The following is a 26,543-nucleotide window of genomic DNA, read 5'->3' as shown; positions in this document are numbered from 1 at the left end:
TTGTAGTTTCTAAGGCACATTGGGACTTGCAGACTTTCATATGTATGATCTCCTTTACAGGTACTCAGGCATTTTTTCACACTTCCTGATAACTTCCTTAACCGTCTATACTCAAAGTCAGGATGATCTTCTGACTTAGATTGGGACATTTAAGCCTTATAGAATAGTTTGAAGTATCCACAAGGAGTTTTTCCAGAGATTAAATGGTATGTAACAAATGTATAATGTGTTACACTTAAAAGGTCACTAACTTGCTTTGCATAAATAAAAAGTACAGGTAATATGAGAAACAGCATGATTATTTATCCGATGTATATTACAATCGCATTAAAAGATACATGTTTTTAACCAAGTGCGTCCTTAAAAAGGAGTGTGTATTTTCTTTCTTCTGCTCTACCAGTTGCTGCAGTAAGGTAAGTATTCTGCTTGCACTGGGGTTGCCAAGGTAACAAGAACAGGTTCTTCCAAGACATTGTCATGTGACTTCCACTATAATTTGCCCTTGACAGGATGTCTATAATGGTAACCTCAAGGCAAACACAATATTTACATCTCCAATTTATATATTTTTTTTTATTGATTTGTCCACAATGTCATCCTGTTTTTATTCATTAATGTGGCGCCTATCGACAGCAAGGGACAACTGTAACCTACTACTACTGCTACTGCCCGGATGGCTGGTTTGCAATACTACCAACTTTCTGACTCTCGGATGATGTGGCATGGGACTTTTGTTTTGCAGTCTTCCGTTTGCCAGACATTTTAATATGAGGTCTATAAATGAAAAGTTATGGGTTTGGCAAACAGATTATTATAACAGTAGTATCAAAATTGCAACTGTTTTGTTTTTGTAATATAAAGACAGAGGTTTAGTTAAATGTCCCTCCTCTTCTGCAAACACGCTGCACACTGCTATTGACAATTTACAATGTTAATAATGCAGGCAACTACCAGTTCACTAGTACACATTCACTAACATTAGTATACTAATGCAGTTTTTGCAGTAAAGCGTGTTTACTAACAAGGGAGCAGTTTTGACAGACAAAAATACTTTTGCTAACTTAATTTAATACAACACATTCAATAACATGAGTAGTTTTTGCAGTAAAATGTGTTTACTAACACCTGTGCAGTTTTTGCAATACAATGCTTTTGCTGTGACTACCTGTTATCTTTCAGTAATGCAGTGCGTTCAATAACACTGTATAATGCCCTAAAAATGCCCAACTGCAGAGCTTAAATGAAAGCTGGTATCAAAAAAAGGCAATTGCTCAGTGTATCCAGCAGAAAATGCTATTGAGATGCTGCAGGTGCTGTCAGTAAGTCGTTGGATGGCTGTTCATTGCAGAATTTTGCAGAACTTGCTAGCAAACTGTATGAAACAGCACATAACTCTTAAACAGTGACCAGTCCCTCCACTCTCCACCTGTGCTTTCCCTGATAAAATCCTAATATCTGTTCAATGATGTCTCACTATTCTCTCCCTATAGGGTCCCTAGAGTAATTGGCTTGTGTCTGGGAACAGAATGGTATCTGTCCCATTCTGAGCAGAAGGATCTGGCTGAATACTGCTCCCTGATTGGCTGATCATGCTGTATGTCAACCTCTAAGCCAACCAGGGCAAACCCTCCCCCTCCACTTTCTCCCAGTGTCATGTGATCCTTCATCTTCCTCTCTCCTGTTTTTCCAGGCAGTTACCACAGTGATCGCCTAAGCCTCGGATTTGTTTGGCAGACAAATTTTCGTGAAATTCTTAAGAAATCCAATTAGTTTACAATCGATTCGCTCATCTCTGATTAGAATATGTCAAGTATATTAAAATGTATTATTTTTTAACTACTTTTACTTAAGGACACAATCAATGTTGACCTCAAAGGGGTTGTCAGATTTTTTTTATATTGATGACCTATCCTGCAGACACTGACATGGAAAAGGATCTAGGAATTTTAATAAACAGCAAACTAAGCAGTAAAAACCAGTGTCAGGCAGCTGCTGCCAAGGCCAATAAGATAATGGGTTGCATCAGAAGGGGCATAGATGCCCGTGATAAGAACATAGTCCTACCACTTTACAGATCACTAGTCAGACCACACATGGAGTACTGTGTACAGTTCTGGGCTCCTGTGAACAAGGCAGACATAGCAGAGCTGGAGAAGGTCCAGAGGAGGGCAACTAAAGTAATAACTGGAATGGGGCAACTACAGTACCCTGAAAGATTATCAAAATTAGGGCTATTCACTTTAGAAAAAAGACGACTGATGGGAGATCTAATTAATATGTATAAATATATCAGGGGTCAGTACAGAGATCTCTCCCGTCATCTATTCATTCCCAGGACTGTGACTGTGACGAGGGGACATCCTCTGCGTCTGGAGGAAAGAAGGTTTGTACACAAACATAGAAGAGGATTCTTTACGGTAAGAGCAGTGAGACTATGGAGCTCTCTGCCTGAGGAGGTGGTGATGGTGAGTACAATAAAGGAATTCAAGACGGGCCTGGATGTATTTCTGGAGCGTAATAATATTACAGGCTATAGCTACTAGAGACGGGTCGTTGATCCAGGGAGTTATTCTGATTGCCTGATTGGAGTCGGGAAGGAATTTTTAATTCCCCTAAAGTGGGGAAAATTGGCTTCTACCTCACAGGTTTTTGTTTTGCCTTCCTCTGGATCAACTTGCAGGATAACAGGCCAAACTGGATGGACAAATGTCTTTTTTCGGCCTTATGTACTATGTTACTAATATCAGATTGGTGGGGTTGCTGGGAGCTGTTTAAAATGGTTGCCTTCTCTTCACTGTTTACCTGCTTGCCATTGCAACTGCAGCGGTGATCAGGTGTAATTACAACTATGCCATTCCATTCACTTCACCCATCTGAAGTGAATGGGACGGCATAGTGAAGAGAAGGCAGCGCACATACTAGCTGTCACCAACCAGCAGGTGTAAACCCATTGTGCCACGTGTCCTACCTCCTCTAAGGGCATTGTCTAAGTGAACCCCTCAATCTTCAAAGTACCCCTGATGGTGGGGATAGACTTTCCCGAGGGGAACACCAGGTCGCTACTTCTTGAGGAGGATAGGCACACAAGGCAGCTGGTCCAGGCGGAACCAGGAGGTACCTGAGCAAGGCTGAGTTGTAACCAGGAGCAACAGTGCAGGACCGAATGATGAGGCAGAGGTGAAGTTAACAGGCAATAGGTCAGGGCAGGCAGCACAGGTACAAGTCAGGCAATATGGGTCGCAACAGGAGAGTCAAGGCAAGCAGGCAGGGATCAAACAGGTAGCGGAGTCCAGAAACACAAGCTTGAGTCAGGTACACAGGAACACAAGCAGAGATACCAGCAACCTTAGCAGGACACAAGGACCTTGACACTGAGGCATCTGGGAAGGGGGTTAAGCCACTTATATATGTGCAGCAGGGCTAGGATTGGTTAGTAAGGTCACATGATCTAACCCATAAAGCACAGAAAGTGACACGCGCCGGCCCTTAAGGAAGTGCTGCAGGGAACAAGCAGCAAGCATGCTGTGGCCAGGGCTGAAAGGAAACTATGGAGCGGATCCCAGAACAACAGTACCTACACGGACAGAGCCCAGGACTGCATCATTGAATGGGAATGCACTGGCATCAGATCACCTCTGAACACGGTGCCCAGGGCTGCGGTGGTAAGCAGGGTAACAGCGGCACACAGCAGCCGCTGTTACACTAGCACTGCCTCCTTTTCAAACAGCTTATTGGCGGGGTGCTGGGTGTCGGACCCTGCTGACTTGATACATCCATATAATAAAAGCAGACAAACTCTTTAAGCACCAAAGGAATTCCACATTCCAATAGTTGTGTTTGGATACCATTTTGGGGTACATATTAGTCAGCATTCAAAGTAAATACATTTTACCATTGGAAATATACAGTAAAAAATTAATTTGCATTTATTTTTTACATTGTATTTGCAGTACCCAAGAAGAAGGATACTTGCAAATTGTTTTAGATTTGATGTTCATGCTTTGTATTATGCTTTTTATGTATTCCCAAAAAGCTGTCTGTAGGTTGCACTGTTTAATAAATTATGCCCTGACTCAGCAGAGGGAATAAGCTTTCTCCTCTGAGGGAGGAGTTTTGTAGTCGGCATTGAATCAGCCAAGATTTTAGTTTAGATCTGCCTGTGAAATGGGCATATGCCAGTTTAGCGCCAGTAGAAACATCATTCCTGTTGAGACAACAATCCCTGAGGGAAAGCCACAGAAGACATTCATAGACTATCCATGATCACAAGGCTATGCATGCTAGCAAGTTACTCTCTGTTTATGGCTATAGCCATTGCTGCTTGTGGAAGGATTAACAGTTAATGGCACATTTCATGCTTATATAATGGTTTGGTGGATCTTTTGACGATCTGCATCCCTCAGTTCGGAAATTGCAGAGCTGACTGTGAGATTTTTTGTATGTGGATAGTACCTGGGTCCTACCACACTTTCTTGCTATGTGTGTGAATGGTTTGTAGTGTGGGATGCCTACTAGAGTGTTGAGAGTTTTGCATGCCTGTGATCATCTTGGAAAGGTTGGAAAGTGTTTAGCAGGAGCTCATGAACTACTACTACTATTATCATCATTGTTGCTGTTTGCCTGTGTACAGCTATTGGGAAGAGAAGGCATAGTCCAAAAGTAACTAAACAGAAAGTGTGGCACTTACCGATAAAATGTCCTTTATTTCATGTTTCCATAAAATACAGCACAGACAGGACGCATAGCTGTTTTGTGTATACTATGCCTCCTCAGATCTTGAGGTAATGTCTACATAACATGTTCTGTTATGTAGGACATCACTTCTTAGCAATCATCTCATTGTCATCAAAGGAGTGCAATACAATATAACACCTCTATTATAGAGCTGGAGGCAAATAACACAGGGTAGACCATTAGGTGATGGACATACCTTCCTCTTTTCCCCACCTGCTCTAATCTCATCCATAGACATCAATTGCCTATGGTCCATGTGGCTACTATAGCGCAGAGCAGGATGGCAGGATGGCTGCCCACATAATCATATAAAGAAGATAAAAAAAATCAGAAAAGGAAAAAATACGTCCCCACACTGCAGTGACAGGGACCCGATGGCAGAGAAGGCAAGCCCGATGACTTCCATAGGCATCAGAGCTTGCCTTCTACAGAAGCCTGTAAGATCCAGCCCTTAGGCTCCTGGGCTCCATATCCCCAACATGTCAAAGCGTAGTGTACGTGTTTGCCTTCTTATAGCATGTGACTAGGATGGTACATGTTACTTGTGCTCACAGGAATAGTTTTATTAGTTGTGCATTGCTGGTCAAGGTTTTCATTGCTGCCTTTCTGATGTTATTATAATTTTTTGGTATATACAACTATTGATTGAGGATCAGGTTGGTTTTGTTGAATTAGGGTCCATTCACACGTCAGTGTGTGTTTTGCGGATCCACAAAACACGGACATCGGCAATGTGTGTACCGCATTTTGCGGACCGCACATCGCCGGCACTAATAGAATATGCCTATTCTTGTCCGCAATTGCAGACAAGAATAGGACATGTTCTATTTTTTGGGGGAACGGAAATGCGGAGCCGGAAGTGCGGGGCCGCATTTCCGGATCCGGGCCGCACATCGTGCGGCCCCATAGCAGTGAGTAAGTCCGCAGTTCCGTTCCGAAAAATGCGGAACAGAATTGCGGACGTGTGAATGGGGCCTTACTGTTATAACACATCAGTGTGACAGTATGGCACTTATCAGTACTAGGGATGAGCCAAACCCGAAGTTCGGGTTCGTACTGAACTTTTGCGAACTTTTCACTGAAGTCCGGTCTCGGTGTTCGGGTGATTTTATTATTTTCTGTTATAACATGGATATGGTGACGTCATTGCGTACATCGTAGGTCCTTTGGCAGGTCCTGCTGAATGAAGATAAAAGAGACTGCTGCAGTGCGATCAAGTGGATGAGGTGAATTTTTTTAACCCCTAAATGGCCAGATTCTTTTGCATTCTGTCTTAGAAATGCTATTATTTTCCGATATAACCATGTTATAACGTAAAATAAAGTGAAGTTCGGGTCCCCATTGACTTCAATGGGGTTCGGGGTCAAGTTTGGGTCCTGAACCCAAATTTTGACCTGAAGTTCGGCCGAACCCGACCTTCCACGGATTCGCTGATCCCTAATCATTCCTAATCAGTACCAGTATCCTGCCCTTTGTCGTGTCATGTTTTTTCCATTCTATTAGAGGATGTTTGGTCTATTTTTACAATCTTACCCGCTGGTGTATATTATTGATAGAATTATTAATTGATTTTTAGTGTTATTATTTATATTATAATAATATTACTTTTTATAATTATAATTTTATAGCATTCATTGACTTTGATCCATTTTTAATATTATGTTGGCCGTTTACCTCTTTTTCCTGTGGGACAGATAATTATAGGTTTTATTTTATAATATTTAGAGGTGCCCCTATTATTGAGAGTTGGTTGAGGCATTTTTGATGGGTTGTTGTTTTGACTACAGTTGATTGCGCCTGTGCAGTATATTCTGTAGGCACCCCTCTCAACATGGTGTACATTGTACAAATAACCATACCACAGTAAGCACTATTTAGTACATTGTTCAAATAATAGTCCTATACAGGTGAAACTTGAAAAATTTGGATATTGTGCAAAGTTCATTTATTTCAGTAATGCAACTTAAAAGGTGAAACTAATATATGAGATAAACTCATATAAAGAGAGAAATTTCAAGCCTTTATTTGTTATAATTTGGATGATTATGGCTTACAGTTTATGAAACCCCAAAGTCCAAATTTTGAGGTACCCTTTGCTCAGGGGATATGGATTAATTAGCTGACTAGAGTGTGACACTTTGAGACTAGAATATTGAACCTTTTCACAAAATTCGAATTTTAACCCCTTAAGGACACAGCCTTTTTTCACCTTAAGGACCAGGCCATTTTTTGCAAATCTGACCAGTGTCACTTTAAGTGGTGATAACTTTAAAACACTTTGACTTATCCAGGCCATTCTGAGAATGTTTTGTCGTCACATATTGTACTTCATGACACTGGTAAAATAAAGTCAATTTTTTTTATTTATTTATAAAAAAACAAATTTACCCAAAATTTATCAATTTTTTTTTAAAAATTGCAAATTTCCAAGTTTCAATTTCTCTACTTCTATAATACATAGTAATACCTACAAAAATAGTTATTACTTTACATTCCCCATATGTCTACTTCATGTTTGGATCAATTTGGGAATGATATTTTATTTTGTTACAAGGCTTAGAAGTTTAGAAGAAAATCTTGAAATTTTTCAGAAATTTTCAAAAACCCATTTTTTAGGGACCAGTTCAGGTCTGAAGTCACTTTGTGAGGGTTACATAATAGAAACCACCCAAAAATGACCCCATTCAAGAAACTACACCCCTCAAGGTATTTAAAACTGATTTTACAAACGTCGTTAACCCTTTAGGTGTTCCACAAGAGTTAATGGCAAATGGTGATAAAATTTCTGAATTTAGATTTTTTGGCAGATTTTAATCATTTTTTACAGTAACAAAGCAAGGGTTAACAGCCAAACAAAATTCTATATTTATTGCCTCGATTCTGTAGTTTGCAGAAACACCCCATATGTGGCCGTAAACTACTGTACGGGCACACAGTAGGGCGTAGAGGGAAAGGTGCGCCGTATGGTTTTTGGAAGGCAGGTTTATTTACACCATGTCCCATTTGAAGCCCCCCTGATGCACCCCTAGAGTACAAACTCCATAAAAGTAACCCCCATCTAAGAAACTACACCCCTCAAAACTGATTTTGCTAACTTTGTTAACCCTTTAGGTGTTGCACAAGAGTTATTGGCAAATGGAGATGAAATTTGAGAATTTCAATTTTTTGGCAAATTTTCCATTTTAATCCATTTTTTTCCAGTAACAAAGCAAGGGTTAACAGCCAAACAAAATGCTATATTTATTGCCCCGATTCTGTAGTTTACAGAAACACCCCATATGCGGTCGTAAACTGCTGTACGGGCACACGGCAGGGCGCAGAAGGAAAGGAATGTCATACGTTTTTTTTTTGGACACCATGTCCCATTTGAAGCCCTGATGCATCCCTAGAGTAGAGACACCAAAAAAGTGACCCCATTTAGGGTGGAAGTTTTGTTGGTACTAGTTTAGGGTACATATGATTTTTGGTTCCTCTATATTGCACTTTTTGTGAGGCAAGGTAACAAGAAATAGCTTTTTTGGCACCGTTTAGATCATGTGGTATTTTTATAGAGCAGGTTGTCATGGACGTGGCGATACCTAATATGTATACAATTTTTTTATTTATGTAAGTTTTACACAATGATTTCATTTTTGAAACAAAAAAAATCATGTTTTAGTGTCTCCATAGTCTGAGAGCTATAGTTTTTTCAGTTTTTGGGCGACTATCTTAGGTAGGGTCTCATTTTTTGTGGGATGAGATGACGGTTTGATGGGCACTATTTTGGGGTGCATATGACTTTTTGATCGCTTGCTATTACACTTTTTGTGACGTAAGATGACAAAAAATTGCTTTTTTTACACCATTTTTATTTTCTTATTTTTACGGTGTTCATCTGAGGGGTTAGGTCATGTGATATTTTTATAGAGCCGGTCGATACGGACGCGGCAATACCTAATATGTATACTTTTCTTTTGTTTTTATAAGTTTTACACAATGATTTTATTTTTGAAACAAAAAAAAATCATGTTTTAGTGTTTCCATAGTCTAAGAGCCACAGTTTTTTTCAGTTTTAGGGCGATTATCTTGGGTAGGGTATGATTTTTGCGGGATGAGATGACGGTTTGATTGGTACTATTTTGGCGTACATGCAACTTTTTTGATCACTTTTATTACCTTTTTTGGGAAGTAAGGTGGGCAAAATTTCAATTTCCTCATAGTTTTTAATTTTTTATTTTTATGGCGTTCACCGTGCGGGGAAAGTAACATGACCGTTTTATAGATAAGGTCGTTACGGACGCGGCGATACCTAATATGTGTAGTGTATTTTTTATTTTTTTTTATTCAGTGATAAATGTTTTTTTTATCTTTACTTTTTTTTAATTTTTTTGACCCAGACCCACTTGGTTCTTGAAGATACAGTGGGTTTGATGTCTGTATAATACAGTACAGTACACTATATAGTGTATTGTACTGTATTTTACTTACACTTTGTCTGAACAGATCCTTGCACAGATCTGTTCAGCACCATGGAGAGCAGGATGCCTGAGAAAGCGTCCTGTTGCCATGGGAACCTTCCCCGTCTGCCACAACTGAGCAGACGGGGAAGGGGAAGGGGGGGAGCTCCCTCCCTCTGTGACCCCATCCTGTCTGGGGGCTGCAAAGGCACAGCAGCTCCCCGATGGGAGAGGGAGAGAGCTCCCTGACTGTTAACCCTTTCCATACAGAGGTCCGTACGGACCGCGGTATGGAAAGGGTTAAACGGCTGACATCACAGCACAGATGTCAGCTGTTTATACCAGAGTGTCAGCAATGTGCTGACACTCTGGTATACCCACTGGACACCAATGAATATTCAAGAGGAGGCGGGTGGGGGATCGCGATCCCGCCTTCCGCACCGCCCGCCTTCCGCACCGCCTGCAACACCCTCCCTGCACCACCCGCCGGCATAAAATCATTTAGGGGTGCAGGGGGGGGGTGAAAAATCTATATTTTGGGCATTTTAAAGTTTCTGATCCCCGCAGTCCCTGAAACTGCAGAAAGCACTGCAAACTGCAGGTCTGAATTGACCTGCTGTTTGCTGCGATCGCTGATACGGGGGGGTCATATGACCCCCCCCCCCTCGGTATTGTGACTGGATGCCCGCTGAATGATTTCAGCGGGCATCCTGTTCCGATTAACCCCCGCAGCACTGCAATCCCGTTTTAAACTCATGACGTACCGGTACGTCATGTGTCCTTAAGTACTCGGTAAACATGCCCTACCGGTACGTCATATGTCCTTAAGGGGTTAAGCTGCATTAATGTAATTCCTTTTAATTTGCATTACTGAAATAAATAGACTTTTGCACGATATTCAAATTTTTCGAGTTTCACCTGTATGTAGGCCAAATAACACCATACATGTGCCCAGATAACAATGCTAAACAATGCTGCCACCACCATATACTGCACAAATTTTTTACTCTCTAGTGCCAAGTATCATTGCCACATCATGCCTAAGTAAATATCAACATAACTCTGTCATATAGTAACCAAATAACAGCTGTAAACTTACATTAAATTATATATGAAATCTATGGCAGCTATGAGCACAGGAAACATGTACATCCAAGTTCATATTCAAGCTACTCCTGATAATAAAAGCTCTGTAAAATATATGTTTGTCCTTCTCTTCCTGGCCCCTACCTAGCTTTAACCATGCAAAAGTGCTGAAAACTCCTTTAAAAAAACTTGACTACACTGTCTAAATAATAACGCTTCACAACTAATATCAGGATTCATGATGGTCAACATCCAAGGAAGAAAAGCCATCATTCCACCCCCTTTAGCAAAAACAGTTTATGCGCCCAGTGCGATGGAATAAGTCTCATACCACTAGGGCTGGCCCATTTGGCTTTTAGAGTAGTTTAGAATGGCAAACACTGGCAATGCTAGGTGTGGCGAAACCAACCTCGCCACTGGGTTTTGGAGGGGCCTTTTTGCCAGCCTCTTGCCCCAGGATTATGGCCCATACTAACTTTGAAGGAGAAGACAGACCGGCCGCACAGCTTAAATCTGTGGAACTGTTTTGGGCAGAAAAGCCATGCTTGCGGCCGGCCAAATGTGACTTCCATGGAATTCGGGAACCCCTGCTCAGATCTGGGTGATTTTTGGATATGTTGTTCACCCAGATCAGAGCTATCCATGACTGTATACATTATGGGGATATGTAGTGTTTTCTGTGTTTTGGGAAAAATGTGTGGTTTCTGTCTGTGATTGATTAAGTTAGCCCACTACGTTTGGTAATTGTATTTTGTTGATTGCGTCTCAGACAATGCCAATGTGTTAGTTAATTGCGTCAAAGACAACGCTTATTGTATTTTGTTGATTGCGTTACAGAGGGAAGGGGGGGTTTGTGTACAATTGCTGGGAAGGTGTCAATACTGTAAATGCATATGATTGGCTGTTTTTACAAAACCCTGTGGGTGGTAACCTTGCTGGAAGATGTGTATAAATCAATGCTGTGTGTTCAAATAAAGAGTTCCTGTTTTACCCTTTACCAAGTTGAGGCTGTTTTTTGGGTAACTGATCGACACTGGGGGATTGCTATATGCTGAAGATTTTCTATACTCCCCTGGCATAACTACTAGCTCTTGTAAGAGCTGTTCCTGCTCTCGGGATTTAGGAGAGGTTCACCCACTGGAGCCTGGAGCCTTGTCGTAGGTCCAGGGTGGGTAGGAGACGGTGAGACCTCAACCAAGCTTCGGCGGTTCGTGGGATCTGCAGTGCGTACAGTGTCAAGTGGAGTGCTTGGAGTCCTCGGAAAGCACTAGGAGCATCTATCGACGGAGGTACCCGGTCGGGGTGCCAGGAGATCCGTTACACTAGGTATTTTGATATAAAACATAAATTAAAGGAACAGAGACAGCTCAGAGAAAATGAGCCTTCCAATTCCTCTCAGCCAGCCTGCAGACAGCCTTCACTTTGTCTTGATCTAGATTTTTAGGACCCTTTTAAAGATGAAGGTGTACTCAATAACAGCGCCATATAAAAACACAAAAACTGGAAAAACTGGATTATAACTAAACAGCACTTACTACTATCCTACAGCCAATGCTGCATGACAGACAGTAATTACCTTATAATACAACAGCATTAAAACAGCTCAGAAAATGTGCTCAAAGGATTTTAGATTCACTTGGCAGAGAGGATAGAGTAGTAATCGACTTAGATCCATCTTGCAAAGTTCCTCTGTCTGTGTGTCTACCATACAGTATTCTGTAAATATATCTATCCGGCTCAAATGGTTGAAAGCCAAAAAGTGACGAAAACCTCAGAACTATGTCTGTGTACTAACAATCCTGATTAATAAATTTACAAATTGAAAATACAGAACATTAAAACCACCTGTCTAATATTGTATAGGTCCTCTTGTGCTTACAAAACAGCTTTGACCCACTGAGGCATGGACTCCTCAAAACCTCTGAGGGTGACCTGTAGTTTTAGGCACTAAGATGTAAGCAGCAGATCCTGTAAGCATTGAGGTGGAACTTCCATGGATTGGAATATTTTTCTGGCCCATCCCACAGATGCTTGATTGAAGTGAGGTCTAGGTAAACTGGAAGTTCGGTCAACGCCATGAACTCTTTATCATGTTCCTCAATCCATTCCTGATTTGGGGGGTACTATCTTTCATTGGAGAGAGGAGACTTATAGGCCATACATGCTCCTCTGGAATTCTGGGAAGAAAAGGACGCAAATGAGCTCATGAAGAGCTCATTTGCATCCCTTTCTTCTCAATCCCTTCCTGAACACTATTTGCAGTGTGGAAGGGCACATTATCATGCTGAAAGAGACCATAATTATTACATGTTTACTATTTCTATGAAGGAGTATACTTATTCTGTACAATGTTTAGTTGGGTGGTATGTGTCAAAATAACATTCACATAAATGCCAGGACTCAAGGCTTCCCAACAAAACATTGCCAGTGTCATCACACTGCCTTCCACCAGCTTGCTTTCTTTCCATATCCCTTCCCACCCATATAGTAAAAAAAAGAAAATGTGATTCATATAACTAGGTCACCTTCTTCCATTGCTCCATGGTCCAATTCTGATGCTCATGTGCCAGGCACTCTCTCCAGTCTGTCAAACTAACTCAGATTCTTCCACTTCCACATTTTTACTGCATCTAAAACATCAACTCCAAGAACTGACTGTTCACGTGCTGCCTAATCTGTTCATTTGCTTTCTAATATCCCATCCTTTGACATATCACAGTCGTTGTCATAAGATAATCATTGTTTTAATGTTATGAATGGTTTACCTGTCTCATAAATACAAGACAAACCTGCAGGTTGGACTTCTGGAATGGCTGACAGTCTAATACATTGATGGACCACTAGAAGGAAACCACTCTTACTTAGTGAGTGAGGGACCTCCCTCTATAACAGCCCTAAAAGGTTACATGTACAGGGGCTGTCTTGAGATGATGATGATGATGAAGATGATGAGAAACTGATCAGGTGGACTGATCAGCGCCAACTGAATTGATCCGGCTAACAGGCCCTTTTTAAGTAGGTCACAATTATCTATAGCAGTGAAGCCCGACCTACGGCCTGCGGGTCAAATCCGGCCCACGAAGCTGTGTCATGCGGCCCGTGCAGTGACCAAAGGCAGAGCTTGTGATGCTGTCAGCTATACAGGGGGTGCAGTGCCGCCAGCATCAGGCAGCGAACTGTAAATAAGAGCGCATCTCGGCCGGCCATTGCCATTCCGTGAATCATTCACTGAATGGATCAGATGGGATGAGTGGAGCTAGCAATGACAGAGACAGAGGAGGGGAGGTCACGTGGGCAGCGCCGCAGCAGGGGGATCAGCCAATGAAGTAGCGTGTGTCAGGGAGTGTGTGTGCACTTATCTCACTCACTTGCATGCTTGCCGTCGGCTGCAGTTCACCCTCCTCCGGGTAGGAAAAAAATCTCTATCTTTGCAGCTGCTCGCTCGATCTAGTGCTCCTCTCTAGTCCCCCTAAAAACGGCTGTGTGCCTTGTAGTGAATTGAAGTGACCAACAGTGTTGTGTGTCACAGACAGTGTGTGCAAATATACACTGTAGCAGAGCTGAGCCTGCTGCTGCTTCAGTAAAAAAAATATATAATGCACCCACTGTGGTGTGTGTGTGCCAGTGCATATTACTGTGAAGGGGGCACAGAGGGCATTACTACTACAAAGGGACACAGAGGGCATTATTACTATTAAGGGGGCACAATGGGCTTTATTACTATGGAGGGGGCACAATGGGCATTATTACTGTGAAGGGAGCACACAGGGCATTACTACTACAAAATGCCCAGATGTGTCCCTTCACAGTGGTAATGCCCAGATGTGCCCCCTTCACAGTGGTAATGCCCATTTTTTTCCTGCTTCACATTGGTAATGCCCAGATGTGCCCCCTTCACAGTGGTAATGCCCAGATGTTCCCCTTTCACAGTGGTAATGCCCAGATGTGCCCCCTTCACAGTGGTAATGCCCAGATGTGCCCCCTTCACAGTGGTAATGCCCAGATGTGCCCCCTTCACAGTGATAATGCCCAGATGTTCCCCCTTCACAGTGGTAATGCCCAGATGTGCCTCCTTTACAGTGGTAATGCCCAGATGTGCCCCCTTCACAGTTGTAATGCCCAGATGTGCCCCATCACAGATAAAAATGCCCAGATATTTGTCTCTTCACAGTAGTAATGCTCACACGTGCCCCTCACAATGTTTGTATTTCTTTCTAGCAAAGCTACCTGGTTCTTGCCCGCAAAATTTATACCATGTCTAGTGTGGCCCTCAGACGAGAAATGGTTGGGCACCACTGATCAATAGCATGAAAGCGATTTTTTTATGCTAGTTTTCAATTCATTGTTTCAATGATGGCATGACAGCTACTGCTGTTTGTGAATTAGGGTTAGTTTACATTGTGTATATGAAGTACTTCAAGGATTAACCTAGCCTACCGTAGAGCCTGTAAAAGAGGGGTTTCTCTGGCTGTTTACCAACTTCTGCCTTATTTTCAGGTTCTGACCCTCTGCCTCTTGACCAAACCCATGTCTGTTCACTGTTCTGACCCTGTGCCTCCTGCCTTCCCCTTTGGACTGTTTCAAGGTTATGCACAAATTCTTCCTGCCCTGACCTTGGCCTGCTTTGCCTGATTCCCTTGGTGGTTGCTTCACATCGGTGTCTCAGACCCCTCTGAGTTAGCCTCCAACCATATCGGGACTGTTCCAAAAGGTAGCATCCTGGTAGCTCCCCTGCAGCAAAGGCCAGATCCCTGTATAGGAGTAAAAGGGTGAAAACCAGGGGACTGCCAAAATAACGCCCTTCGAGCTAGCCCTAATTTAAACCAGTTGTTCGGTACAGTGGTTCCACAACCATTGGCCATAATAGTTTTCTCAGACAATGGATCCTAATGACCCACCTCAGATGAGTTAATCTGAAATATGCCAGTAGCTGGTATAATTGCGTGACTGCCAAGAGCGAATGCTGGACTTTATGCAAATGTCCACCCGCTTAAATGCTTTGACCGTTGCCTCAGGCCCAGCTCCATCTCCGCCTTAAGTGTTGCCTGCTGAAGATTCCAGTTTATACCTGTCTTTAACTCCATACTATAATAGTGTTCCCAAGCTGTGTCGTGGCTTCCTTATCCTGTGCACCATCCATTTCTTCTGACAGGGCTAAAGTGGCCTTTATAATTTCGTTCCTTTCAGTTAAAGATTTCACCTGGGCTAATCCATTGTAGAAGAGAGGTGAACCAGTGACCATTAATCTGCAACAGTTCCTAGCCACTTTCCGCAGAGTCTTTGAAGAACCTGGGCGTACCTTTTCTGCCACCTCCTTCCTTTTGCAACTTTGGCAGGGCCATGTTTTCATTGGGCAATATGCCATACTATTCTGCACCCTGTCCTATGAAATGATCTGGAATAATGAGGCTTTAGTAGAAGCTTTTTACCTCAGCCTGTTTTCTTACTACAAGGATTGCCTGATCCCTCACTGCCTTGCATGGATGTCCCATGGGTAAGCTGCCAACAACCACACCAGGGCTATTCTAAGAGGTAGCAGCCTGGTAGCTCCCCTGCAGCAAAGGCTAGATCCTTGTATACGGGTTAAACAGTGAAAAATAGGGGAATGCCAGGATAACACCCTTAGGCTTCTTTCACACGAACTATACAGATTGGCTCCGGATGCGTTCAGGATGCTTTCAGTGAAAATCGCACCATTTTTTAAGAGATTTCAGTCAGTTTTGTCTGCGATTCAGTTCAGTTATTCTTTTTTTTTCTGCGTGGGTGCAGTGCGTTTTAATGCATTATTCACGTGCGTGATAAAAACTGAAAGTTTACAAACAACATCTCTTAGCAACCATCAGTGAAAAACGCATTGCATCCCGAATTGCTTCTGGATGCAATGCGTTTTTCACTGAAGCCCACTTCTATGGTGCCTGGGCTGCGTGAAAAACGCGGAATATAAAACATGCTGCATTTTTCATGCAACGCAAAGCTGATGCGTGAAAAAAAAAAAGGTCATGTACACAGGGGTCAGGATTTAGTGTGGGTGCTATGCGCTCACGTCACGAATTGCACCCACGCAGGAAAACTCGCTCGTGTGAAAGGGGCCTTAGGTCTAGCCTTAATTTGGTTGGTTGGTCTAGTAAATTCACAACCACTGCCCGTAACATTCATTTTGTGCTTTCCGTGGAAAGAACATTTAATGAGAACAATACTTGGCATCAAGGAATGTTTGGAGTTAAAAGGGGTTATCCAGGACTAGAATATTAATGTCCTATCCTCAGGATAGGTCATAAATATTGGTGGGGTCCAACTTCTGGCACCTCTGCCAACCATCTGCTTGAAGAGGCCGTGGTGCTCTGGTTCCCAGTGGTGTCACTGGCCCTCTTCCCAGGCCAGTGATGTCACTTTCATTAATGACATGGCATATGGGCAGCTCAGTCCAATTCAAGTGAATGGGCCTGAGCTGCAATACCAAGCACAGCCGCTGTACGATGTACAATCCTGTGTCTGGTATACTTTGAGGAGGCCACAGTGTTCACAAAACGCAGCAATTTCTTCAACCAGCTGATTTTCGCCCCATAGGACGCACTTTTCCCCCCCAAAAAATGAGTCTTATGGGGCGAATGCTGACAATTTTTACATCGCAGGCTGCGATGTATGAGCGAGCGGGGAGGGTCTGGGAGGAGGAGCTGGGGGCCGGAAATTGTGGCGGGGCTGGTGCAGTCACTGTTCTCTGACCCTGCCACTCCAGTGCTGCACTATACAAATATAAAATGTCTCATTAAATTAAAAGTGATTAAACATGCCCCCCCACTTTTGATATTACCGTACACCCTAACAGCTTCTGTAGAATGCAGGCAGGCCGGGCGGGCGGGCAGCAGCGTAACTCCCTGATGTCACGTGCCTGTGCCGCCTACTTTATGAATAAAGCAGGCGGCGCAGGCACGTGACGTCAGTGAGTGATGCGCCAGCCGCCCGGCCTGCCTGCCTGCATTGTACAGAAGCTGTTATGGTGTACAGTAATATTAGGAGTGAGGGGGCATGTTTAATCCCTTTTAATTGAATGAGACATTTTATATTTGTATACTGCAGCACTGGAGCGGTGTGTGTGTGTGTGTGGGGGGGGGGGATCTGTGGATGACAGTTTTATGGGGGACATCTGTGGATGGCACTGTTAAGGGGTGGGGGGTCTGTGGATGGCACTGTTATGGGCTGGGGGGGGGGTCTGTGGATGGCACTGCCATCCACAGATCCCCCATAACAGTGCCATCTACAGATCCCCCATAACAGTGCCATCCACAGATATCCCATAACAGTGCCATCCACAGATCCCCCATAACAGTGCCATCCACAGATCCCCCATAACAGTGCCATCCACAGATCCCCCATAACAGTGCTATCCCCAGATCCCCCATAACAGTGCCATCCACAGATCCCCCATAACAGTGCCATCCACAGATCCCCATAACAGTGCCATCCACAGATCCCCCATAACAGTGCCATCCACAGATCTCCCATAACAGTGCCATCCACAGATCCCCCATAACAGTGCCATCCACAGATCCCCCATAACAGTGCCATCCACAAATCCCCCATAACAGTGCTATCCCCAGATCCCCCATAACAGTGTCCTTCACAGATCCCCTATAACAGTGTCCTTCACAGATCCCCCATAATAGTGACATCCACAGATCCCCAGTAATAGTGCCATCCACAGACCACCATTAGTTCCAAACCCACCAAAAGCACACCTTTTAGTAAAAACATTTTTTTTTCTTATTTTCCTTCCCAAAAACCTAGGTGCGTCTTATGGGCCGGTGCTTCTTATAGGACGAAAAATATGGTAACTCCCACTGATCAGATGTTAATATAGGTCATCAATATATATTCCTGGAAATCACCTGGGAACCTGTCATCAACTTTATGCTGACCGTACTGAGGGCACTATAAAGTAGTGACAGAAATGTTGATTTCAGCGGTGCGTCACTCATGAGCTAAAAGTGAGTGGTTGCCGAGAACCAGCATCATAATCATTGCAGCCTAGACCTTGAAAAGAGTCAAATCTACCTGAGAAGAGTCATGGTTATTCATGAATTCCTGCTCTCCTGCCCACCTGCTGATGACTGACAGTCTAACACCTAGTTTTCTCCCTTTCTCTCTAGGAGAGAACTGTCAGTCATCAGCAGATGGGCGGGAGAGCAGGAGATTAGGAATAACCATGACACTTTTTCAGGACCTGGGCTGCAATGATTATGATGCTGGTTCTCGGCAACCACTTACTTTTAGCTGATGTGTGACACACCGCTGAAATCAGCATTTCTGTCACTACTTTATACTGCCCTCAGTACAGTCAGCATAAAGTTGATAACATGTTCCCTTTAAGGGGTGTGAATAACTACAGTTAACAGAATTTGAGGAAGGTAGAATGAGATTAATGTGTAAGACATGATGATGATGAACATAACCCAAAAGCAATAATGTATAAAGACTACTTAGAGCAGGAAGAAAAGACGGGGCTTCAATCAGAATGTCTACCATGTTCGGCAAGATTTTGTAACATATAATAGCTTTAGGCTATTATACTGTATGTGGTCCAGCTGTGGGGTCTGCATGGGGATTACTTCTAATTGTTGGGCTGCACCTGTACTTGCTTTTTGAAGCAATCCACAACATGCCCTCAGTTCTGACCAGATTTATTCTGTTACTGTACATCTGGATTGTAATAGCCTATTCATATGCATATTACTGCAATTTGCAGCAATGCGCAGTGTGGCGAAACCAACCTCGCCACTGGATGGTGGAGAAGCCTGGTATGGGCCCTCTCATCAGCCCATGCTAAACTTAAACCCCATGGCGATTTGACTGTGTTTGTGGCATCTGAGCGCTGTTTGGATATATTGTGCGCTCAGATCCAAGCCATCTAGGGAAATGTCTATGTTTCCTGTAATGGTTGGGACATTGTATATTTGAGTAGTGATTTCTGTCCTATTGCCCCCACGTGTGTATTGGCGATTTCCCTTTGTCCTGAGAAATAATTGAATTACTCCTCGGTTGTCTCCAGGACAGAAGACATTGTTTAAAACTGTGTATTCTCCTGCCTGTGATAATTACATCAACCCATTGTGTACAAACCGGATTCCAAAAAAGTTGGGACACTAAACAAATTGTGAATAAAAACTGAATGCAATGATGTGGAGATGGCAAATGTCAATATTTTATTTGTAATAGAACGTAGATGACAGATCAAACGTTTAATCCGAGTAAATGTATCATTTTAAAGGAAAAATATGTTGATTCAAATTTTCACGGTGTCAACAAATCCCAAAAAAGTTGGGACAAGTAGCAATAAGAGGCTGGAAAAAGTAAATTTGAGCATAACGAAGAGCTGGAAGACCAATTAACACTAATTAGGTCAGTTGGCAACATGATTGGGTATAAAAAGAGCTTCTCAGAGTGGCAGTGTCTCTCAGATGCCAAGATGGGTAGAGGATCACCAATTCCCACAATGTTGCGCAGAAAGATAGTGGAGCAATATCAGAAAGGTGTTACCCAGCGAAAAATTGCAAAGACTTTGCATCTATCATCATCAACTGTGCATAACATCATCCGAAGATTCAGAGAATCTGGAACAATCTCTGTGTGTAAGGGTCAAGGCCGTAAAACCATACTGGATGCCCGTGATCTCCGGGCCCTTAAACGACACTGCACCACAAACAGGAATGCTACTGTAAAGGAAATCACAGAATGGGCTCAGGAATACTTCCAGAAACCATTGCCAGTGAACACAATCCACCGTGCCATCCGCCGTTGCCAGCTGAAACTCTACAGTACAAAGAAGAAGCCATTTCTAAGCAAGATCCACAAGCTCAGGCGTTTTCACTGGGCCAGGGATCATTTAAAATGGAGTGTGGCAAAATGGAAGACTGTTCTGTGGTCAGACTAGTCACGATTCAAAGTTCTTTTTTGAAATCTGGGACGCCATGACATCCGGACCAAAGAGGACAAGGACAACCCAAGTTGTTATCAACGCTCAGTTCAGAAGCCTGCATCTCTGATGGTATGGGGTTGCCTGAGTGCGTGTGGCATGGGCAGCTTGCATGTCTGGAAAGGCACCATCAATATATTCAGGTTCTAGAACAACATATGCTCCCATCCAGACGTCATCTCTTTCAGGGAAGACCCTGCATTTTTCAACAAGATAATGCCAGACCACATTCTGCATCAATCACATCATGGCTGCGTAGGAGAAGGATCCGGGTACTGAAATGGCCAGTCTGCAGTCCAGATCTTTCACCTATAGAGAACATTTGGCGCATCATAAAGAGGAAGGTGCAACAAAGAAGGCCCAAGACGATTGAACAGTTAGAGGCCTGTATTAGACAAGAATGGGAGAGCATTCCTATTTCTAAACTTGAGAAACTGGTCTCCTCGGTCCTCAGACATCTGTTGAGTGTTGTAAGAAGAAGGGGAGATGCCACACAGTGGTGAAAATGGCCTTGTCCCAACTTTTTGGGGATTTGTTGACACCATAAAATTCTGATTCAACATATTTTTCCCTTAAAATGGTACATTTTCTCAGTTTAAACTTTTGTTCTGTGATTTATGTTCTATTCTGAATAAAATATTAGAAGTTGGCACCTCCACATCATTGCATTCAGTTTTTATTCACGATTTGTATAGTGTCCCAACTTTTTTGGAATCCGGTTTGTAAGTTAATTGTATCACAGGCAGGGGGGAGGATTTTGTGTGGGAGTGTTTTACTGTATTGTACGTGTTTATTGGTTGTCTTACAAAACCCTGTGGGTGGTACTAATGTGCAACAATGTTATATAAGAACAATAAACACACAGCTCTGGCTGTCCACTACTTTACCTTCAACACAGAGCCTCGTCTCGTTCTTGGGGGGATTCACTGTATGCTGTTAGAGACTGATTGCTAGGAGTGTAAGCCGCTTGGGTGCGTTTCCTATTCGTCTGCTAGCAGCTATTCGTGAGGTTCCGTTTGGAGTTTGGAGCATTCCCTTGTATGCCGTTACACGCAGTGTATATGTTCGCCTGGGACTCCTTAACGACCAACGATGGATATAGCCATAATGAAGAGGGTTCTAGTTTCTGCATCATTAGACCATATATCCAGCATGATGATCTGGTGGGCAGTGCCTGTATCCCCACAATATGGCAGCAGAAGCTCAGTTGTAATACACCCGGTCTCTCAGTGCAACTGCCTGGAATGAAGCTAACTCCAATCCTGGCAGTTTATTCCACTTAGGTGGTGCAATCAATAGCAATTGTGGCAGCAAAGGTGTTGACAGAGGGATGCATTTAATAAAGACCCCAATGGCTGTCTTCAGTACACTATCTTATTCCAAATGGCATAAAAAAATGTAGGATTTGTTATTTTTCCATTCCACACTCACAGAATAAAGGTAACGTGCTATTTTTAGTGTACAGCAAACAGCTAGAACCGAAACAATGGCAGGATTTTTTATTTTTTTTTGCAACTCCTGCTTCCAAAAATGAATAAAAGCTAAACAAAAATCTACATACAACCTAAAACGGTGCCAATGAAAAATGTATCTCGTCCTTAAAAAAACAAGCACTCATACAGCTACTACAGAAAAAAGAAAATAGTTATGGGTCCTAAGACGGTCCTGGTCAGCACGGTCATTAAGAGCTTAATGGGCGTGATGATGTTTTTAGTGCCTGGCCCTATCAACTAAATTGGAGAGGAGACGGTAGGTGTAATGGTAATGCCCCCTTTGCTCCTAGAGGCTCATTTGCTTATGGTAAAACAGCATTTTTCTTTGCAATGTGGACACATATGAACATGGGGCCAACACAGATGTCTTCAGCTGCCAGGCGCACATGTAACAGGTCAGCCAGTGCCATAGGTACAAATCTGCTGACAGATGCCCTTTAATTACTGTCTCCTTATTGTTTAGTCACACAGTTAGGCTACATGCACACGACCGTATGTGTTTTACGGATCCGCAAAAAAATAAAAAACAGATGACATTGTTTTTTTTTTGCGGATCCATTGCAAGAATAGGACATGTTCTATTTTTTTTTTGGTGGGCTCCGGAACGGACATACTGATGCGGACAGCAATGTTTTGCGGACCCATTGAAATTAATGGGTCCGCATCCTGTCCGCAAAAAAAACAAAACAGAACAGACACGGAAACATACAACGTTCGTGTGCATGTAGCCTTACCCTAGCTTTAAAGAAACGCATAGTTCCTGCTCTCTGCTTCCCTCACTCTGTTGCTCCTCCTGTAGGTTTTACATTGAATTCCAGTCTGAAGTATGGAATTTAAAAGCTAGAAAAACTGGGTAAGGTCTGAAAACGGCATATAAGAATATAACATATACTACAATAGGATACACATGTAGCAAACAAACCACCACAAGATAAAGAAATAGCAAGTCTTACCTCTTTGCTCTCATCAAGATCGGACTCACTGCTAAATTCCTCTGTATTTAGATTTTCAAAATCAGATTCTCCAACAGCAATAGGTACGGTGACGGTGAGACTGGGGTTATGTATAAAAGACATGTAATCACTTTCATCAATTATGTATTTTTCAACACTGCTACCGATTCCACTTGTGGCAGTAGTCCCATTCCCATCTTTCAGGTACTCAAACTCTTTGCCGAGTTCCACAGTGGTGTGGTTGGATATGCAGCTGTCTTTCTGGTTTTGCATGTCTTCCAGAGGTTTATTTTCCTCTAATTCTTTCTTCTTCTTGACAAATGCGTTCTGGATAAACTCCCGTGCGCTCTTCTTCACGTGAGCTATCCCAATGTGCATTCTGGCCACGGCAATTTGTAGATTATTCATTTCATTATCCTCGTCTGTGGCAGAAAGATTGTCAGAACTAAATGAGCTCAGCAGCAAAGCTAAGAACAGGTTTAACACCTACGGAAGCAATTAAAAGATAAGACAAAACATTAGGATTCTGCAATATTGTTATGAATATAAACTCAATCCTAACTTTTTTCTTGGGTGTTGTAAATGAAAGAATTATTCGTTCAAATTTCAGGTCACACTAGTCTACTAGAAAGTCCCCCAGTGAACCTTAGGCATACTTGGTTCACAAAACCACACACTGGACACCATGGCATAAAATTACCCCCCTTCACTGCCATACTCTGGACAGAGGGGCAAGAAATGACCAATTCCCCCATTCACACATCTGCAAGCAATGAACAGAAAGATACTGAATTGAAGGGCTTTTCCGACCTCATGAAACAGCTCATAATGTTGTGAAAGCAATACCTTACCGATCCCCTGCTGCCTACACTTCCGGTCTCTGTTATTCCTGCTTCGGAGGTGATGTGTCGACATCGCTGACGTCACCACTGCTGACCTTAATTGGTGCAGCAGTCACATGTCAATACACCATCGCTGGATCAGGAAGAGACACTAGTAGAGTATGAGAGAGGATTGGTAAGGAGAATATAACTCCTTTTGCTATTTTACACTATTGTATGCTATTATTATTATTTTTTATGTGGAGCTTTATCCACCCTCCCAATGCACTAGCAACTACCGCAGCCGCTTCCTCTATGATCCTCTAGGACCTCGAGTCACTTTACAAAGGACCCAAAATTATGACAAGCAGGTAAGAATATTTTTAAAATCTAGTCCGCTATGCTGCAGTGATTTCAAGAAGCTATACTTTATAGTTTCCATTCATGTACATTACCAGTATACTAATATCTCAAAACACACCATGCTATGTTTAGCCAACTTTTCAGTGGTAGCAACATAAATGACTTACCACTAAATTTCCGATAACCATCACCATCATGAACACTGTTAAACACATAGATTGTCCTGCCACCTCCATACAGTCCCACATGGTCTCGATCCATTCTCCACATAGCACTCGGAAGACAATCAGGAAGGAGTGGAAGAAGTCATTCATGTGCCAACGAGGAAGGGTACAAGAAGGTGCAATCTTACAGACACATTCCTTGTAGCTTTTACCAAACAGCTGCATACCGACCACGGCAAAGATGAACACTATGATGGCCAACACCAAGGTCAGGTTTCCCAAAGCTCCCACCGAGTTACCGATGATCTTGATCAGCATGTTGAGGGTAGGCCACGATTTTGCTAATTTGAAGACACGAAGCTGAGGAGGAAAAGCAAATGTATTAATATTAAATATCATTTGCTTTATTTCAGCAGCAATGTCTACAACGCCATTAACCCCCACCACCCCCTTTGAACTTTACTTCTTCTATTGGGTAGCTACGACAACATTTCACTACAAGTTATATTAGTTCAATCTCAAGCACATTGTGTTTTATGGTGTGGATGTCTTTGTATGATGCTTGACTGGCCCAAATTAGCATTTTTTTTAAATGCCCACAATGCTAAACTGACTAGTTATAGCTTATAATCCTTTTCCACTTGATTTCAGAGCTCCCCCCCAAAAAAAAGTATTAAATAGTAGCTTTCTCTTAGCTACTCCCCTAAAAGAATGTGTGGGGTGAACATTTATATCCACAATCTCTTGACTAACAGGGACCTCCTTTACCTACTGACCTCCTTGGACAGCGATTCATTTTTTTTTAAATTACTCTAGGAGAATTTATTCCACTGTCCTATAAACATTTATGTCAATCAAACCAATAGTAATCACTGTTTTAAAAGATTGCTACAGACAATTTTTTGGTTTACATACCAATCTGAATGATCTGAGAACGGACAACCCTTCCACATTCGAAAGGCCGAGTTCCATCAAACTGAGACTGACTATAATACTATCAAATATGTTCCATCCGACTTGGAAATAATAATACGGATCAAGGGCGATCAACTTAAATATCATCTCTGCTGTAAAAATACCCGTGAAGACCTATAAAGAAGAAGATGGCATATGTGATTATTATTATTTTCTCAACTTAGTACAAATAAAGGAATCCAAATTTCACATATAAAACTTAATAAGCCTGAATTTTAACATGCCTAAAAGTATAAATGTGACTGTGTCCTGTGTATCAGGGTTGAAAAAAGAAGCAAAGAAACAGGAAGGAAAAGCAATATCGGAATTTTCTGTGCTGCATTGTGCCAGAACATATTGTAAGTACTGTGGTCTCTACCAGGTCTAAAAACGGAAAATACAACATGAAATTGCATAATGATTTGACAAAGATCGATTTAGAATGGTTAGGGCTTGAGCAAAAAAAGCAGACTTTATCCTCCTGGAATAGAGTGACCGTCATCCTTACTGCAGCTTTGCTGATTACTAAAGTCTAATGTGTTTTAGATCATAATCCAGATTCAAGGTGCAGCATTTAAAGGAAACATTCACATTTACAGTCAGCTTCTATTATTCCAACGCAACATAAATAAAAAATGCATATTTCACAAATGGTCTTCGTTAAAATATTCACTATCGTTTTGAGTATACAGCTCCTCCTATGGAGACCTACACCAATCAGCCATATTAACCACTTCAACCCCGCTAGCTGAAACCCCCTTAATGACCAGGCCACTTTTTACACTTCTGCACTACACTACTTTCACCGTTTATTGCTCGGTCATGCAACTTACCGCCCAAAAGAATTTTACCTCCTTTTCTTCTCACTAATAGAGCTTTCATTTGGTGGTATTTGATTGCTGCTGACATTTTTACTTTTTTTGTTATTAATCGAAATTTGAAGATTTTTTTGCAAAAAAATGACATTTTTCACTTTCAGTTGTAAAATTTTGCAAAAAAAACGACATCCATATATCAATTTTTCACTAAATTTATTGTTCTACATGTCTTTGATAAAAAAAAAATGTTTGGGTAAAAAAAAAATGGTTTGGGTAAAAGTTATAGCGTTTACAAACTATGGTACAAAAATGTGAATTTCCGCTTTTTGAAGCAGCTCTGACTTTCTGAGCACCTGTCATGTTTCCTGAGGTTCTACAATGCCCAGACAGTACAAACACCCCACAAATGACACCATTTCGGAAAGTAGACACCCTAAGGTATTCACTGATGGGCATAGTGAGTTCATAGAACTTTCTATTTTTTGTCACAAGTTAGCGGAAAATGACGATTTTTTTTATTGATTTTTTTCCTACAAAGTCTCATATTCCACTAACTTGTGACAAAAAATAAAAACTTCCATGAACTCACTATGCCCATAATGAAATACCTTGGGGTGTCTTCTTTCCAAAATGGGGTCACTTGTGGGGTAGTTATACTGCCCTGGCATTTTAGGGGCCCAAATGCGTGAGAAGTAGTTTGAAATCAAAATCTGTAAAAAATGACCGGTGAAATCCAAAAGGTGATCTTTGG

General features: G+C 42.2%; 1 protein-coding gene across 11 annotated transcripts in view; it reads right to left on the bottom strand.

The window, feature by feature from the left end:
- The window catches only part of LOC122945786 (sodium channel protein type 2 subunit alpha-like), a 188,573-nt gene that overhangs the window by 41,969 nt on the left and 120,061 nt on the right, over positions 1 to 26,543 (bottom strand). For all 11 annotated transcript variants that reach the window (XM_044304982.1, XM_044304981.1, XM_044304983.1 and 8 more), the window contains 3 exons: positions 24,936 to 25,109; positions 24,024 to 24,380; positions 22,673 to 23,158 (listed from right to left, as the gene is read on the bottom strand). In XM_044304982.1, coding sequence (XP_044160917.1) covers positions 22,673 to 23,158; positions 24,024 to 24,380; positions 24,936 to 25,109 — 1,017 coding nt within the window. The remainder of the gene's footprint in view (positions 1 to 22,672; positions 23,159 to 24,023; positions 24,381 to 24,935; positions 25,110 to 26,543) is intronic.

This window comes from Bufo gargarizans, chromosome 8, assembly GCF_014858855.1.
Source record: "Bufo gargarizans isolate SCDJY-AF-19 chromosome 8, ASM1485885v1, whole genome shotgun sequence".
Classification (NCBI taxonomy): Eukaryota; Metazoa; Chordata; class Amphibia; order Anura; family Bufonidae; genus Bufo; species Bufo gargarizans.
Note: the sequence above shows the minus strand (reverse complement) of the source record. Positions and strands in the feature narration are given on the sequence as shown.